At 46.8% G+C, this 14,545-nt stretch overlaps 1 protein-coding gene across 2 annotated transcripts in view; it reads left to right on the top strand.

Moving 5' to 3' along the window:
- LOC110490780 (staphylococcal nuclease domain-containing protein 1) overlaps positions 1-14,545 on the top strand; it is a 374,611-nt gene that overhangs the window by 308,981 nt on the left and 51,085 nt on the right. For both annotated transcript variants that reach the window (XM_036944950.2, XM_090200893.1), the window contains exon 20: positions 547-616. In XM_036944950.2, the coding sequence (XP_036800845.1) occupies positions 547-616 (70 nt within the window). The remainder of the gene's footprint in view (positions 1-546; positions 617-14,545) is intronic.

Raw genomic sequence — 14,545 nt, 5'->3', positions numbered from 1 at the left:
TTTACTTCACCAATTGGCTTCAATAACTTTTATTTTTGATTAACTCTGTGCTTTTCTGGTACTATAGGCTTAGATTGTAGACGTATGATTTCTCACACACCTCTTGAAATGAACAAGTCATACAGGCCAATATAATTCCCCCTGTTTCTATACAGTGGCCTGTCTGAAATGGAACATTTCAAATCCCATAGGGTCTCTCTCCTCAAAGGCCTTATCACTACAGACATATCCACCACCACACCAGCTCTCCTGGGAAATAACAATGGAATGATCTCTCTCTCCTCTCTCTCCTCTCTCTCTCTCTCTCTCTCTCTCTCATCTTCTCCCTCTCTCCTCTCTCTCCTTTCTCTCCCTCTCTCATCTTCTCCCTATCTCTCTCATCTTCTCTCTCTTTCTCTCTCTCTCTCATCTTCTCCCTCATCTTCTCTCTCCTTTCTCTCTCATCTCTATCACTCTTACTCTACCTCTCTCTTCTTTCTTTCAATTATCACCTTTCTTTCTCTCTCATCTTCCCCTCCATCTGTTCCTTCACTTACCTCTGTAAAGGTACAGAGCCCGGGTGGAGAAAGTTCAATCGCCAGCAAAGGTCCATGTGTTCTACATCGACTATGGCAACGTGAGTACCTTTATAGCTGTATCCCTCTCTACGTGAGTACCTTTATAGCTGTATCCCTCACTACGTGAGTACCTTTATAGCTGTATCCCTCACTACATGAGTACCTTTATAGCTCTATCCCTCTCTATGTGAGTACCTTTATAGCTCTATCCCTCTCTACGGGAGTACCTTTATAGCTGTATCCCTCTCTACGGGAGTACCTTTATAGCTCTATCCCTCTCTATGTGAGTACCTTTATAGCTGTATCCCTCTCTACATGAGTACCTTTATAGCTCTATCCCTCTCTACGGGAGTACCTTTATAGCTGTATCCCTCTCTACGGGAGTACCTTTATAGCTCTATCCCTCTCTACATGAGTACCTTTATAGCTGTATCCCTCACTACGGGAGTACCTTTATAGCTCTATCCCTCTCTATGTGAGTACCTTTATAGCTATATCCCTCTCTACGTGAGTACCTTTATAGCTCTATCCCTCTCTATGTGAGTACCTTTATAGCTATATCCCTCTCTACGGGAGTACCTTTATAGCTGTATCCCTCACTACGGGAGTACCTTTATAGCTGTATCCCTCACTACATGAGTACCTTTATAGCTCTATCCCTCTCTATGTGAGTACCTTTATAGCTCTATCCCTCTCTACGGGAGTACCTTTATAGCTCTATCCCTCTCTATGTGAGTACCTTTATACCTGTATCCATCTCTACGTGAGTACCTTTATAGCTCTATCCCTCTCTACGTGAGTACCTTTATAGCTCTATCCCTCTCTACGGGAGTACCTTTATAGCTCTATCCCTCGCTACGTGTGTACCTGCCTGTGTGTTTGTGTCCGTGTGTGTGACTGTGTGTCCCTGTTCATGTGTGTGTGTCCCTGTTCATGTGTGTTTGTCCCTGTTCATGTGTGTGTGACTGTGTTTGTCCCTGTTCATGTGTGTGTGTCCCTGTTCGTGTGTGTGACTGTGTGTGTCCCTGTTCGTGTGTGTGTGTGTGTGTGTGTCCCTGTTCATGTGTGTGTGTGTGTGTGTTCGTGTGTGTGTGTGTCCCTGTTCGTGTGTGTGTGTGTGTGTCCCTGTTCGTGTGTGTGTGTGTGTGTCCCTGTTCATGTGTGTGTGTGTGTGTCCCTGTTCATGTGTGTGTGTGTGTCCCTGTTCGTGTGTGTGTGTGTCCCTGTTCGTGTGTGTGTGTGTGTGTACCTGTCCGTGTGTGTGTGTGTGTGTCTGTTCGTGTGTGTGTGTGTGTGTGTATGTTCATGTTTTTGTGTGTGTCCCTGTTCATGTGTGTGTGTGTGTCCCTGTTCGTTTGTGTGTGTGTGTCCCTGTTCATGTGTGTGTGTGTCCCTGTTCGTGTGTGTGTGTGTGTGTGTGTGTGTGTCCCTGGTCATGTGTGTGTGTGTGTCCCTGTTCATGTGTGTGTGTGTCCCTGTTCATGTGTGTGTGTGTGTGTCCCTGTTCGTGTGTGTGTGTGTCCCTGTTCGTGTGTGTGTGTGTCCCTGTTCGTGTGTGTGTGTGTCCCTGTTCGTGTGTGTGTGTGTGTCCCTGTCCGTGTGTGTGTGTCCCTGTTCGTGTGTGTGTGTCCCTGTTCGTGTGTGTGTGTCCCTGTTCGTGTGTGTGTGTCCCTGTTCGTGTGTGTGTGTCCCTGTTCGTGTGTGTGTGTCCCTGTTCATGTGTGTGTGTGTCCCTGTTCATGTGTGTGTGTGTGTGTGTGTGTGTGTGTCCCTGGTCATGTGTGTGTGTGTGTGTGTGTGTGTGTGTGTCCCTGTTCATGTGTGTGTGTGTGTGTGTGTGTGTGTGTCCCTGTTCATGTGTGTGTGTGTGTGTCCCTGTTCATGTGTGTGTGTGTGTGTCCCTGTTCGTGTGTGTGTGTGTCCCTGTTCGTGTGTGTGTGTGTCCCTGTTCGTGTGTGTGTGTGTGTCCCTGTTCGTGTGTGTGTGTCCCTGTTCGTGTGTGTGTGTCCCTGTTCGTGTGTGTGTGTCCCTGTTCGTGTGTGTGTGTCCCTGTTCGTGTGTGTGTGTCCCTGTTCATGTGTGTGTGACTGTGTGTGTCCCAGTTCGTGTGTGTGTGTGTGTCCCTGTTCGTGTGTGTGTCCCTGTTCGTGTGTGTGTGTGTGTTCGTGTGTGTGTGTCTGTTCGTGTGTGTGTGTGTGTCCCTGTTCGTGTGTGTGTGTCCCTGTCCGTGTGTGTGTGTGTGTCCCTGTTCGTGTGTGTGTGTGTCCCTGTTCGTGTGTGTCTGTGTGTCCCTGTTTGTGTATGTCTGTGTGTCCCTGTTCGTGTGTGTCTGTGTCCCTGTTCGTCTGTGTGTCCCTGTTCGTGTGTCTGTGTGTCCCTGTTCGTGTGTCTGTGTGTCCCTGTTCGTGTGTCTGTGTGTGTCCCTGTTCGTGTGTCTGTGTGTGTGTGTCTGCTCGTGTGTGTCCCTGTTCGTGTCTGTGTGTGTGTCTGCTCGTGTGTGTCCCTGTGTGTGTGTCTGCTCGTGTGTGTCCCTGTTCGTGTGTGTGTGTGTGTGTCCCTGTTCGTGTGTGTGTGTGTGTGTGTCCCTGTTCGTGTGTCTGTGTGTGTCCCTGTTCGTGTGTGTGTGTGTCCCTGTTCGTGTGTGTGTGTCCTTGTTCATGTGTATGTGTGTGTCCCTGTTCATGTGTGTATGTGTGTCCCTGTTCATGTGTGTGTGTGTGTCCCTGTTCGTGCCTGTGTATGTGTGTGCCTGTGTGTGTGTGTCCCTGTTCGTGCGTGTGTATCATTGTTTGTGCGTATGTGTCCCTGTTCATGTGTATGTGTCCCTCTGTCCGTGCCTGTGTATGTGTGTGCCTGTGTCTGTGTGTGCCTGTGTGTGTGTGTCCCTGTTCGTGCGTGTGTATCCTTGTTTGTGCGTGTGTCCCCGTTCGTGTGTGTGTGTCTGTTTGTGTGTGTGTGTGTGTGTGTCTGTTTGTGTGTGTGTGTGTGTGTGTCTGTTCGTGTGTGTGTGTGTCCCTGTTTGTGTCTGTTCGTGTGTGTGTCTGTTCGTGTGTGTGTCTGTTTGTGTGTGTGTCTGTTCGTGTGTGTGTCTGTTCGTGTGTGTGTCTGTTCGTGTGTGTGTCTGTTCGTGTGTGTGTCTGTTTGTGTGTGTGTGTGTGTCCCTGTTCGTGTGTGTGTGTCTGTTTGTGTGTGTGTGTGTGTGTCTGTTTGTGTGTGTGTGTCTGTTCGTGTGTGTGTCTGTTCGTGTGTGTGTCTGTTTGTGTGTGTGTCTGTTTGTGTGTGTGTCTGTTTGTGTGTGTGTCTGTTTGTGTGTGTGTGTGTCTGTTCGTGTGTGTGTCTGTTTCTGTGTGTGTGTGTGTGTGTCTGTTGGCGTGTGTGTCTGTTGGCGTGTGTGTCTGTTGGCGTGTGTGTCTGTTGGCGTGTGTGTCTGTTGGCGTGTGTGTCTGTTGGCGTGTGTGTCTGTTCGTGTGTGTCTGTTCGTGTGTGTGTGTGTGTGTGTGTGTGTGTGTCTGTTCGTGTGTGTGTCTGTTCGTGTGTGTGTCTGTGTGTCTGTTCGTGTGTGTGTGTGTGTGTGTCTGTTCGTGTGTGTGTGTGTGTCTGTTCGTGTGTGTGTGTGTGTCTGTTCGTGTGTGTGTGCGCGTGTGTCTGTGCGTGTGTGTCTGTTTGTGTGTGTGTGCGTGTGTCTGTTTGTGTGTGTGTGCGTGTGTGTCTGTTCGCGTGTGTGTCTGTTCGTGTGTGTGCATGTGTGTCTGTTCGTGTGTGTGCGTGTGTGTCTGTTTGTGTGTGTGCTTGTGTCCCTGTTCGTGTCTGTTTGTCCCTGTTCGTGTCTGTGTCTGTTCGTGTGTGTGTCTGTTCGTGTGTGTGTCTGTTCGTGTGTGTGTCTGTTCGTGTGTGTGTCTGTTCGTGTGTGTGTCTGTTCGTGTGTGTGTCTGTTCGTGTGTGTGTCTGTTCGTGTGTGTGTCTGTTCGTGTGTGTGTCTGTTCGTGTGTGTGTCTGTTCGTGTGTGTCTGTTCGTGTGTGTCTGTTCGTGTGTGTGTCTGTTTGTGTGTGTGTGTGTCTGTTCGTGTGTGTGTCTGTTCGTGTGTGTGTGTGTGTGTCTGTTTGTGTGTCTGTTTGTGTGTGTGCGTGTGTGTGTGTCTGTGCGTGTGTGTCTGTTTGTGTGCGTGTGTGTCTGTTCGCGTGTGTGTCTGTTTGTGTGCGTGTGTGTCTGTTCGCGTGTGTGTCTGTTCGCGTGTGTGTCTGTTCGCGTGTGTGTCTGTTCGCGTGTGTGTCTGTTCGTGTGTGTGTGCGTGTGTGTCTGTTCGTGTGTGTGTGTGTGTGTGTGTCTGTTTGTGTGTGTGCGTGTGTCCCTGTTCGTGTCTGTTCGTGTTTGTTCGTGTGTGTGTCTTTTCGTGTGTGTGTCTGTTCGTGTGTGTGTCTGTTCGTGTGTGTGTCTGTTCGTGTGTGTGTGTGTGTGTGTCTGTTTGTGTGTGTGTGTGTGTGTGTGTCTGTTCGTGTGTGTGTGTGTGTGTGTCTGTTCGTGTGTCTGTTCGTGTGTGTGTGTGTGTGTCTGTTCGTGTGTGTGTGTGTGTGTGTGTGTCTGTTCGTGTGTGTGTGTGTCTGTTCGTGTGTGTGTGTGTGTCTGTTCGTGTGTGTGGGTGTCTGTTCGTGTGTGTGGGTGTGTGTGTGTCTGTTCGTGTGGGTGTGTGTGTGTCTGTTCGTGTGTGTGTGTGTGTCTGTTCGTGTGTGTGTGTGTCTGTTCGTGTGTGTGTGTGTCTGTTCGTGTGCGTGTGTGTCTGTTCGTGTGCGTGTGTGTCTGTTTGTGTGCGTGTGTGTCTGTTCGCGTGTGTGTCTGTTCGCGTGTGTGTCTGTTCGCGTGTGTGTCTGTTCGCGTGTGTGTCTGTTCGCGTGTGTGTCTGTTCGCGTGTGTGTCTGTTCGCGCGTGTGTCTGTTCGCGCGTGTGTCTGTTCGCGTGTGTGCGTGTGTGTCTGTGCGTGTGTGTGTGTCTGTTTGTGTATGTGCGTGTGTCCCTGTTCGTGTGTGTGTCCCTGTTCGTGTGTGCGTGTCCCCGTTCGTGTGTGCGTGTGTGTCTGTTCATGTGTATGTAACCGTGTGTGTGCGTGTCCCTGTCCGTGTGTGTGTGTGTGTGTCTGTTTGTGTGTGTGGGTGTCTGTTTGTGTGTGTGTGTGTGTGTGTCTGTTCGTGTGTGTGTGTGTCTGTTCGTGTGTGTGTGTGTCTGTTCGTGTGTGTGTGTGTGTGTGTGTGTGTCTGTGCGTGTGTGCCTGTTTGTGTGTGTGTGCGTGTGTCTGTTAGTGTGCGTGTGTCTGTTAGTGTGTGTGTGTCTGTTCGTGTGTGTGTGTGTCTGTTCGTGTGTGTGTGTGTCTGTTCGTGTGTGTGTGTGTGTCTGTTCGTGTGTGTGGGTGTCTGTTCGTGTGTGTGGGTGTGTGTGTGTCTGTTCATGTGTATGTAACCGTGTGTGTGTGCGTGTCCCTGTTCGTGTGTGCCTGTGTGTCTGTTCATGTGTATGTAACCATGTGTGTGTGTCCGTCCTTTCATGTGTGTGTGTGTCTGTTCATGTGTGTGTGTGTGGGTCCACATGCATTTGGAGCTGACTTCAGCTCGACAACAACAAGTGTAGTGGTAAGCAGCCATCATGAAAGAACTATCACTTGTCCTTTGAAGGATGGTCCTATGTCTCTCCTCTGGCTCAGATGATGCTCTATCAGGTTAGCATCGAGCATCAGCATCGAGCATCAGCATCGAGCATCAGCCTAGTTAATGGCCAACTGTGGCCAACTCTGTGGCTGAATGCCATTCACAGGAATCACTTTCCCAGAATCAAAATAACTTTAGTTGTACAGCGCCATCAAGCAGGGCATCAATCATGTCCTATGTAGTTGAGGCTTTGTTGTTTCTGTCTTCAGAGCACCATATTCCCAGTAATATAATCCCTATCTGAGCTGTTAGTCTGGGAAATGGCTCTGCAGGCCTTTTCTGTCTTTCTATATACTCTGGATGACGAAAGCAGTGTGTGTGTACGCATCTCTGCACATCTGTGTCGTACCACCGCCACAAAGTGGCCCATCCAGCCGACCCTCCCCCCATGGGAGATTACCCATGGTGCAGTGCGGTGCATTTATGTGACCTCATAGCGGGCGCCCAGGGCTGAGTATAGCAGACGTGATGCGTCCTGGCATGTTGCTGAAAGTGTGATTCTCTCTGAGCTGGCTGGGAGCCCCCACAACAACTAGGAAGCTGCTGCTATGGAGGGCTCTCTCCCTTTCCCCCTCTCTTTCTATATCTCTCTTCATCTGTTTTTAATCTCTCTGGCTCCCCTCTCTCTCTCTTGTCTGCCCCTCTAGCCTCTCTTGTCGCTTTCTCTACCTCTCTCTATCGCGTTCTCTACCTCTCTCTATCGCTTTCTCTACCTCTCGCGTTCTCTACCTCTCTCTATCGCGTTCTCTACCTCTCTCTATCGCGTTCTCTACCTCTCTATCGCGTTCTCTACCTCTCTATCGCGTTCTCTACCTCTCTATCGCGTTCTCTACCTCTCTATCGCGTTCTCTACCTCTCTCTATCGCGTTCTCTACCTCTCTCTATCGCGTTCTCTACCTCTCTCTATCGCGTTCTCGACCTCTATCGCGTTCTCTACCTCTCTCTATCGCGTTCTCTACCTCTCTCTATCGCGTTCTCTACCTCTATCGCGTTCTCTACCTCTATCGCGTTCTCTACCTCTCTCTATCGCGTTCTCTACCTCTCTCTATCGCGTTCTCTACCTCTCTCTATCGCGTTCTCTACCTCTCTCTATCGCGTTCTCTACCTCTATCGCGTTCTCTACCTCTCTCTATCGCGTTCTCTACCTCTCTCTATCGCGTTCTCTACCTCTATCGCGTTCTCTACCTCTCTCTATCGCGTTCTCTACCTCTCTCTATCGCGTTCTCTACCTCTATCACGTTCTCTACCTCTATCGCGTTCTCTACCCCTCTCTATCGCGTTCTCTACCTCTCTATCGCGTTCTCTACCTCTCTCTATCGCGTTCTCTACCTCTCTCTATCGCGTTCTATACCTCTCTCGCGTTCTCTACCTGCATTTCTTTCCTCTCTCTTGTCTGTCTCATTTTGCTCAATCTCCTTTTACAGTGCCTTGCGAAAGTATTCGGCCCCCTTGAACTTTGCGACCTTTTGCCACATTTCAGGCTTCAAACATAAAGATATAAAACTGTATTTTTTTGTGACGAATCAACAACAAGTGGGACACAATCATGAAGTGGAATGACATTTATTGGATATTTCAAACTTTTTTAACAAATCAAAAACTGAAAAATTGGGCGTGCAAAATTTTTCAGCCCCCTTAAGTTAATGCTTTGTAGCGCAACCTTTTGCTGCGATTACAGCTGTAAGTCGCTTGGGGTATGTCTCTATCAGTTTTGCACATCGAGAGACTGACATTTTTTCCCATTCCTCCTTGCTAAACAGCTCGAGCTCAGTGAGGTTGGATGGAGAGCATTTGTGAACAGCAGTTTTCAGTTCTTTCCACAGATTCTCGATTGGATTCAGGTCTGGACTTTGACTTGGCCATTCTAACACCTGGATATGTTTATTTTTGAACCATTCCATTGTAGATTTTGCTTTATGTTTTGGATCATTGTCTTGTTGGAAGACAAATCTCCGTCCCAGTCTCAGGTCTTTTGCAGACTCAATCAGGTTTTCTTCCAGAATGGTCCTGTATTTGGCTCCATCCATCTTCCCATCAATTTTAACCATCTTCCCTGTCCCTGCTGAATAAAAGCAGGTCCAAACCATGATGCTGCCACCACCATGTTTGAAAGTGGGGATGTGTGTTCAGGGTGATGAGCTGTGTTGCTTTTACGCCAAACATAACGTTTTGCATTGTTGCCAAAAAGTTCAATTTTGGTTTCATCTGACCAGAGCACCTTCTTCCACATGTTTGGTGTGTCTCCCAGGTGGCTTGTGGCAAACTTTAAACAACACTTTTTATGGATATCTTTAAGAAATGGCTTTCTTCTTGCCACTCTTCCATAAAGGCCAGATTTGTGCAATATACGACTGATTGTTGTCCTATGGACAGAGTCTCCCACCTCAGCTGTAGATCTCTGCAGTTCATCCAGAGTGATCATGGGCCTCTTGGCTGCATCTCTGATCAGTCTTCTCCTTGTATGAGCTGAAAGTTTAGAGGGACGGCCAGGTCTTGGTAGATTTGCAGTGGTCTGATACTCCTTCCATTTCAATATTATCGCTTGCACAGTGCTCCTTGGGATGTTTAAAGCTTGGGAAATATTTTTGTATCCAAAACCGGCTTTAAACTTCTTCACAACAGTATCTCGGACCTGCCTGGTGTGTTCCTTGTTCTTCATGATGCTCTCTGCGCTTTTAACGGACCTCTGAGACTATCACAGTGCAGGTGCATTCATACAGAGACTTGATTACACACAGGTGGATTGTATTTATCATCATTAGTCATTTAGGTCAACATTGGATCATTCAGAGATCCTCACTGAACTTCTGGAGAGAGTTTGCTGCACTGAAAGTAAAGGGGCTGAATAATTTTGCACGCCCAATTTTTCAGTTTTTGATTTGTTAAAAAAGTTTGAAATATCCAATAAATGTCGTTTCACTTCATGATTGTGTTTCACTTGTTGTTGATTCTTCACAAAAAAATACAGTTTTATATCTTTATGTTTGAAGCCTGAAATGTGGCAAAAGGTCGCAAAGTTCAAGGGGGCCGAATACTTTCGCAAGGCACTGTATATAATTCCCTATTTCTCGTTCTCACATTTTAATGTTGTCTCCAACTCTTTCTCTCACTCAGTTATTATTCTCGTCTAGCTTTTTACATCAATAATATTCTTTCTATTAAAATATCAAACTTCAGATCTTCAACGTGTCTTTCCATCTTAATCAAATCGTCCGGCCTAAATTACTGCCCGGTCATTTGCATATAACCATAGAACACATCGTATTTGGTCATAATTTCCACATTTACTGTGCTATCAAACTATATGACTTAAATAAATCTCCCATTTTTCCTGTCATTAATATTATGTCTTCTTTCCTCTGTGTGGGCAGTCCAAACATTCACCTATTAAACCATGGGTCATTAAGGCTTAAACATGTCCTCTACTCTCCAAAGGTGTCCCATATTAATTGCACAGGCCCAGTGTGTCTGTTTGTGTGTGTGTCTAGAGTACCATGGCATCACGTCCACCTACCTCACTCCAAACTCACGTTTCTACTACCCACTCATTCTGTGACCTAAATCGCGTGCGTGCATGTGTGTGTTTGTGTGTGTGGAGAGAGAGAAACATAGATAGGTCATTCCCTCAAGGTCTTCCTTCTCCTCTCTCTTACTGTACTCTCCCCTCTCTCTCTCTATCCCTCTGTCCCAGCCTTCCTTTGTCCCAGCCTTCCTCCGAGTTTTCCATGGTACTCTCTGTCCCAGCCTTCCTCTGTCCCAGCCTTCTTCTGAGTTTTCCATGGTACTCTGTGTCCCAGCCTTCCTCTGTCCCAGCCTTCCTCTTGAGTTTTCCATGGTACTCTGTGTCCCAGCCTTCCTCTGTCCCAGCCTTCCTCTTGAGTTTTCCATAGTACTCTGTGTCTCAGCCTTCCTCTGTCCCAGCCTTCCTCTGAGTTTTTGATGATACTCTGTGTCCCACCCAGCTTTCCTCTGAGTTTTCCATGGTACTCTGTGTCCCAGCCTTCCTCTGAGTTTTCCATGGTACTCTGTGTCCCAGCCTTCCTCTGAGTTTTCCATGGTACTCTGTGTCCCAGCCTTCCTCTGAGTTTTCCATGGTACTCTGTGTCCCAGCCTTCCTCTGTCCCAGCCTTCCTCTTGAGTTTTCCATAATACTCTGTGTCTCAGCCTTCCTCTGTCCCAGCCTTCCTCTGTCCCAGCCTTCTTCTGAGTTTTCCATGGTACTCTGTGTCCCAGCCTTCCTCTGTCCCAGCCTTCCTCTTGAGTTTTCCATGGTACTCTGTGTCCCAGCCTTCCTCTGTCCCAGCCTTCCTCTTGAGTTTTCCATAGTACTCTGTGTCCCAGCCTTCCTCTGTCCCAGCCTTCCTCTTGAGTTTTCCATAGTACTCTGTGTCTCAGCCTTCCTCTGTCCCAGCCTTCCTCTGAGTTTTTGATGATACTCTGTGTCCCACCCAGCTTTCCTCTGAGTTTTCCATGGTACTCTGTGTCCCAGCCTTCCTCTGAGTTTTCCATGGTACTCTGTGTCCCAGCCTTCCTCTGAGTTTTCCATGGTACTCTGTGTCCCAGCCTTCCTCTGAGTTTTCCATGGTACTCTGTGTCCCAGCCTTCCTCTGAGTTTTCCATGGTACTCTGTGTCCCAGCCTTCCTCTGAGTTTTCCATGGTACTCTGTGTCCCTCTGTGCCTGGAACATGCACCTTTTAACCAACATTCCAATTGAAACTAATTGAAAAGGAATGGATCGAGGTGGGGTTTTACAATCTTTTGGTCTACAGTTGTTTTGTGGCTGCGTCATCTTGGTTTTTGGAGCAAAATGACAAAAGTAGACTGACTGCCTGAGTGTCTTGACACTTCTGTTATCAGATAGGTTTGTGGAAGTTTGTGTTGACACTGCTGCTGTTGTCGTCAGATAGGAGGTTTATGGAAGCGACTGGTTATCTCTAGCTATTATATCAGGGCTCTGCTGAGCAGAGAGAGGATCGTGAGTTAGCCCTCTAAGTCGGTGCACATTTAGTTTTTTGCCCAAGCACTACACAGCTGATTCAGATAACCTTCTTATCATCATGCTGGGATCATTTGTAACAGCTGTGTAGTGCTAGGGCAAAAACCACAACGTGTTCCAAGGGGGGCCCCAGGACCCAGTTTGAGAACCCCTGGTCTAAGAGACTTCAGTTAAACTGTCTCTCCCTTTCTCCATCTCTTTCTCAATAACCCTCCATATCTCTCTCTGTTGATATCCCTCCATATCTCTCTCTCTGTTGATATCCCTCCATCTCTCTCTGTTGATATCCCTCCATATCTCTTTGTTGATATCCCTCCATATCTCTCTCTGTTGATATCCCTCCATATCTCTCTCTGTTGATATCCCTCCATATCTCTTTGTTGATATCCCTCCATATCTCTCTCTCTGTTGATATCCCTCCATATCTCTCTCTGTTGATATCCCTCCATATCTCTCTCTGTTGATATCCCTCCATATCTCTCTCTGTTGATATCCCTCCATATATCTCTCTGTTGATATCCCTCCATATCTCTCTGTTGATATCCCTCCATATCTCTCTCTCTGTCTCTCTCTTTGTTGGTATCCCTCCATATCTCTCTCTCTGTCTCTCTCTTTGTTGATATCCCTCCATATCTCTGTCTCTCTCTTTGTTGATATCCCTCCATATCTCTGTCTCTCTCTTTGTTGATATCCCTCCATATCTCTCTCTTTGTTGATATCCCTCTATAGATCTCTTTCTCTCTCTTTGTTGATATCCCTCCATATCTCTCTCTCTCTCTCTCTTTGTTGATATCCCTCCATATCGCTCTCTTTCTCTCTGTTGATATCCCTCCATATCTCTCTCTCTTTGTTGATATCCCTCTATAGATCTCTTTCTCTCTCTTTGTTGATATCCCTCCATATCTCTCTCTCTCTCTCTTTGTTGATATCCCTCCATATCTCTCTTTCTCTCTCTTTGTTGATATCCCTCCATGTCGCTCTCTTTTTCTCTTTGTTGATATCCCTCCATATCGCTCTCTTTCTCTCTTTGTTGATATCCCTACATATCTCTCTCTCTCTTTGTTGATATCCCTCCATCTCTCTCTCTCTCTTTGTTGATATCCCTCTATAGATATCTTTCTCTCTCTTTGTTGATATCCCTCCATATCGCTCTCTTTCTCTCTTTGTTGATATCCCTCCATATCGCTCTCTCTCTTTGTTGATATCCCTCCATATCGCTCTCTTTCTCTCTTTGTTGATATCCCTCTATAGATCTATTTCTCTCTCTTTCTTGATATTCCTCCATGTCGCTCTCTTTCTCTTTGTTGATATCCTTCCATGTCGCTCTCTTTCTCTCTCTTTGTTGATATCCCTCCATGTCGCTCTCTTTCTCTCTCTTTGTTGATATCCCTCCATGTCGCTCTCTTTCTCTCTCTTTGTTGATATCCCTCCATGTCTCTCTCTTTCTCTCTCTTTGTTGATATCCCTCCATGTCGCTCTCTTTCTCTCTCTTTGTTGATATCCCTCCATGTCGCTCTCTTTCTCTCTCTTTGTTGATATCCTTCCATGTCGCTCTCTTTCTCTCTTTTTTGATATCCTTCTATATTGCTCTCTTTCTTTCTTTGTTGATATCCCTCCACGTCGCTCTCTTTCTCTCTTTGTTGATATCCCTCCATGTCGCTCTCTTTCTCTCTTTGTTGATATCCTTCCATGTCGCTCTCTTTCTCTCTTTTTTGATATCCTTCTATATTGCTCTCTTTCTCTCTTTGTTGATATCCCTCCATGTCGCTCTCTTTCTCTCTTTGTTGATATCCCTCCATGTCGCTCTCTTTCTCTCTTTGTTGATATCCTTCCATGTCGCTCTCTTTCTCTCTTTGTTGATATCCCTCTATATTGCTCTCTTTCTCTCTTTGTTGATATCCTTCCATGTCGCTCTCTTTCTCTCTTTGTTGATATCCCTCCACGTCGCTCTCTTTCTCTCTCTTTGTTGATATCCCTCCACGTCGCTCTCTTTCTCTCTCTTTGTTGATATCCCTACATTTCGCTATCTCTCTCTCTTTGTTGATATCCCTACATATCTCTCTCCCTCTCTTTGTTGATATCCCTCCATGTCGCTCTCTTTCTCTCTCTTTGTTGATATCCCTACATATCTCTCTCTCTTTGTTGATATCCCTACATATCTTTCTCTCTCTTTGTTGATATCCCTCTATAGATCTTTCTCTGTCTTTGTTGATATCCCTCCATGTCGCTCTCGTTCTCTCTCTTTGTTGATATCCCTCTATAGATCTCTTTCTCTCTCTTTGTTGATATCCTTCCATGTCGCTCTCTTTCTCTCTCTTTGTTGATATCCCTCCATATCGCTATCTCTTTCTCTTTGTTGATATCCCTCCATATCGCTATCTCTTTCTCTTTGTTGATATCCCTCCATATCGCTATCTCTCTCTGTTGATATCCCTCCATATCGCTATCTCTCTCTCTTTGTTGATATCCCTCCATATCGCTATCTCTCTCTCTTTGTTGATATCCCTCCATATCTCTCTCTCTTTGTTGATATCCCTCCATATCGCTATCTCTCTCTCTTTGTTGATATCCCTCCATATTGCTCTCTTTCTCTCTCTTTGTTGATATCTCTCTCTTTGTTGATATCCCTCCATATCTCTCTCCTCTTTCAGACCCAGTATTTGAATATTTGGGCTTACAGCAGTGGTAGTTAAGCGAGGTCTTTGTTTTGTGGATGAAAGAAGCTCTAATTGAGGTGAAACAGTGTTTCTGTGTTGCGCTCTTTGATTTTGTTGAGGATGCATCACATCCAAGCTCTGCATGGTGCAATAAAGGCCTGTCTCTGCCTCTCTCTCTCTACCTCTCTCTCTCTCTCTGCCTCTCTCTACCTCTCTCTCTCTACCTCTACCTCTCTCTCCCTCTCTCTCTCCACCTCTACCTCTCTCTCCCTCTCTCTCTCGCCACCTCTACCTCTCTCTCCCTCTCTCTCTCCACCTCTACCTCTCTCTCCCTCTCTCTCTCCACCTCTACCTCTCTCTCTCTCTCTCTCTCTACCTATCTCTCTCTACCTCTCTCTCTCTACACCTCTCTCTCTCTCTACCTCTCTCTACCTCTCTCTCTCTACCTCTCTCTCTCTCTACCTCTCTCTCTCTCTCTACCTCTCTCTCTCTCTCTCTCTCTCTCTCTCTCTACCTCTCTCTCTACCTCTCTCTCTACCTCTCTCTCTACCTCTCTCTCTCTCTCTCGCTCTACCTCTCTCTCTCCTTCTCGCTCTCTCTCCCTCTCTACCTCTCTCTCTCTCTCTCTACCTCTCTCTTT

The sequence above is a fragment of the Oncorhynchus mykiss genome, chromosome 15 (assembly GCF_057628025.1).
Source record: "Oncorhynchus mykiss isolate SJ-2025 chromosome 15, ASM5762802v1, whole genome shotgun sequence".
NCBI classification, from domain to species: Eukaryota; Metazoa; Chordata; class Actinopteri; order Salmoniformes; family Salmonidae; genus Oncorhynchus; species Oncorhynchus mykiss.
This window is presented reverse-complemented; position numbering and strand designations above follow the sequence as displayed.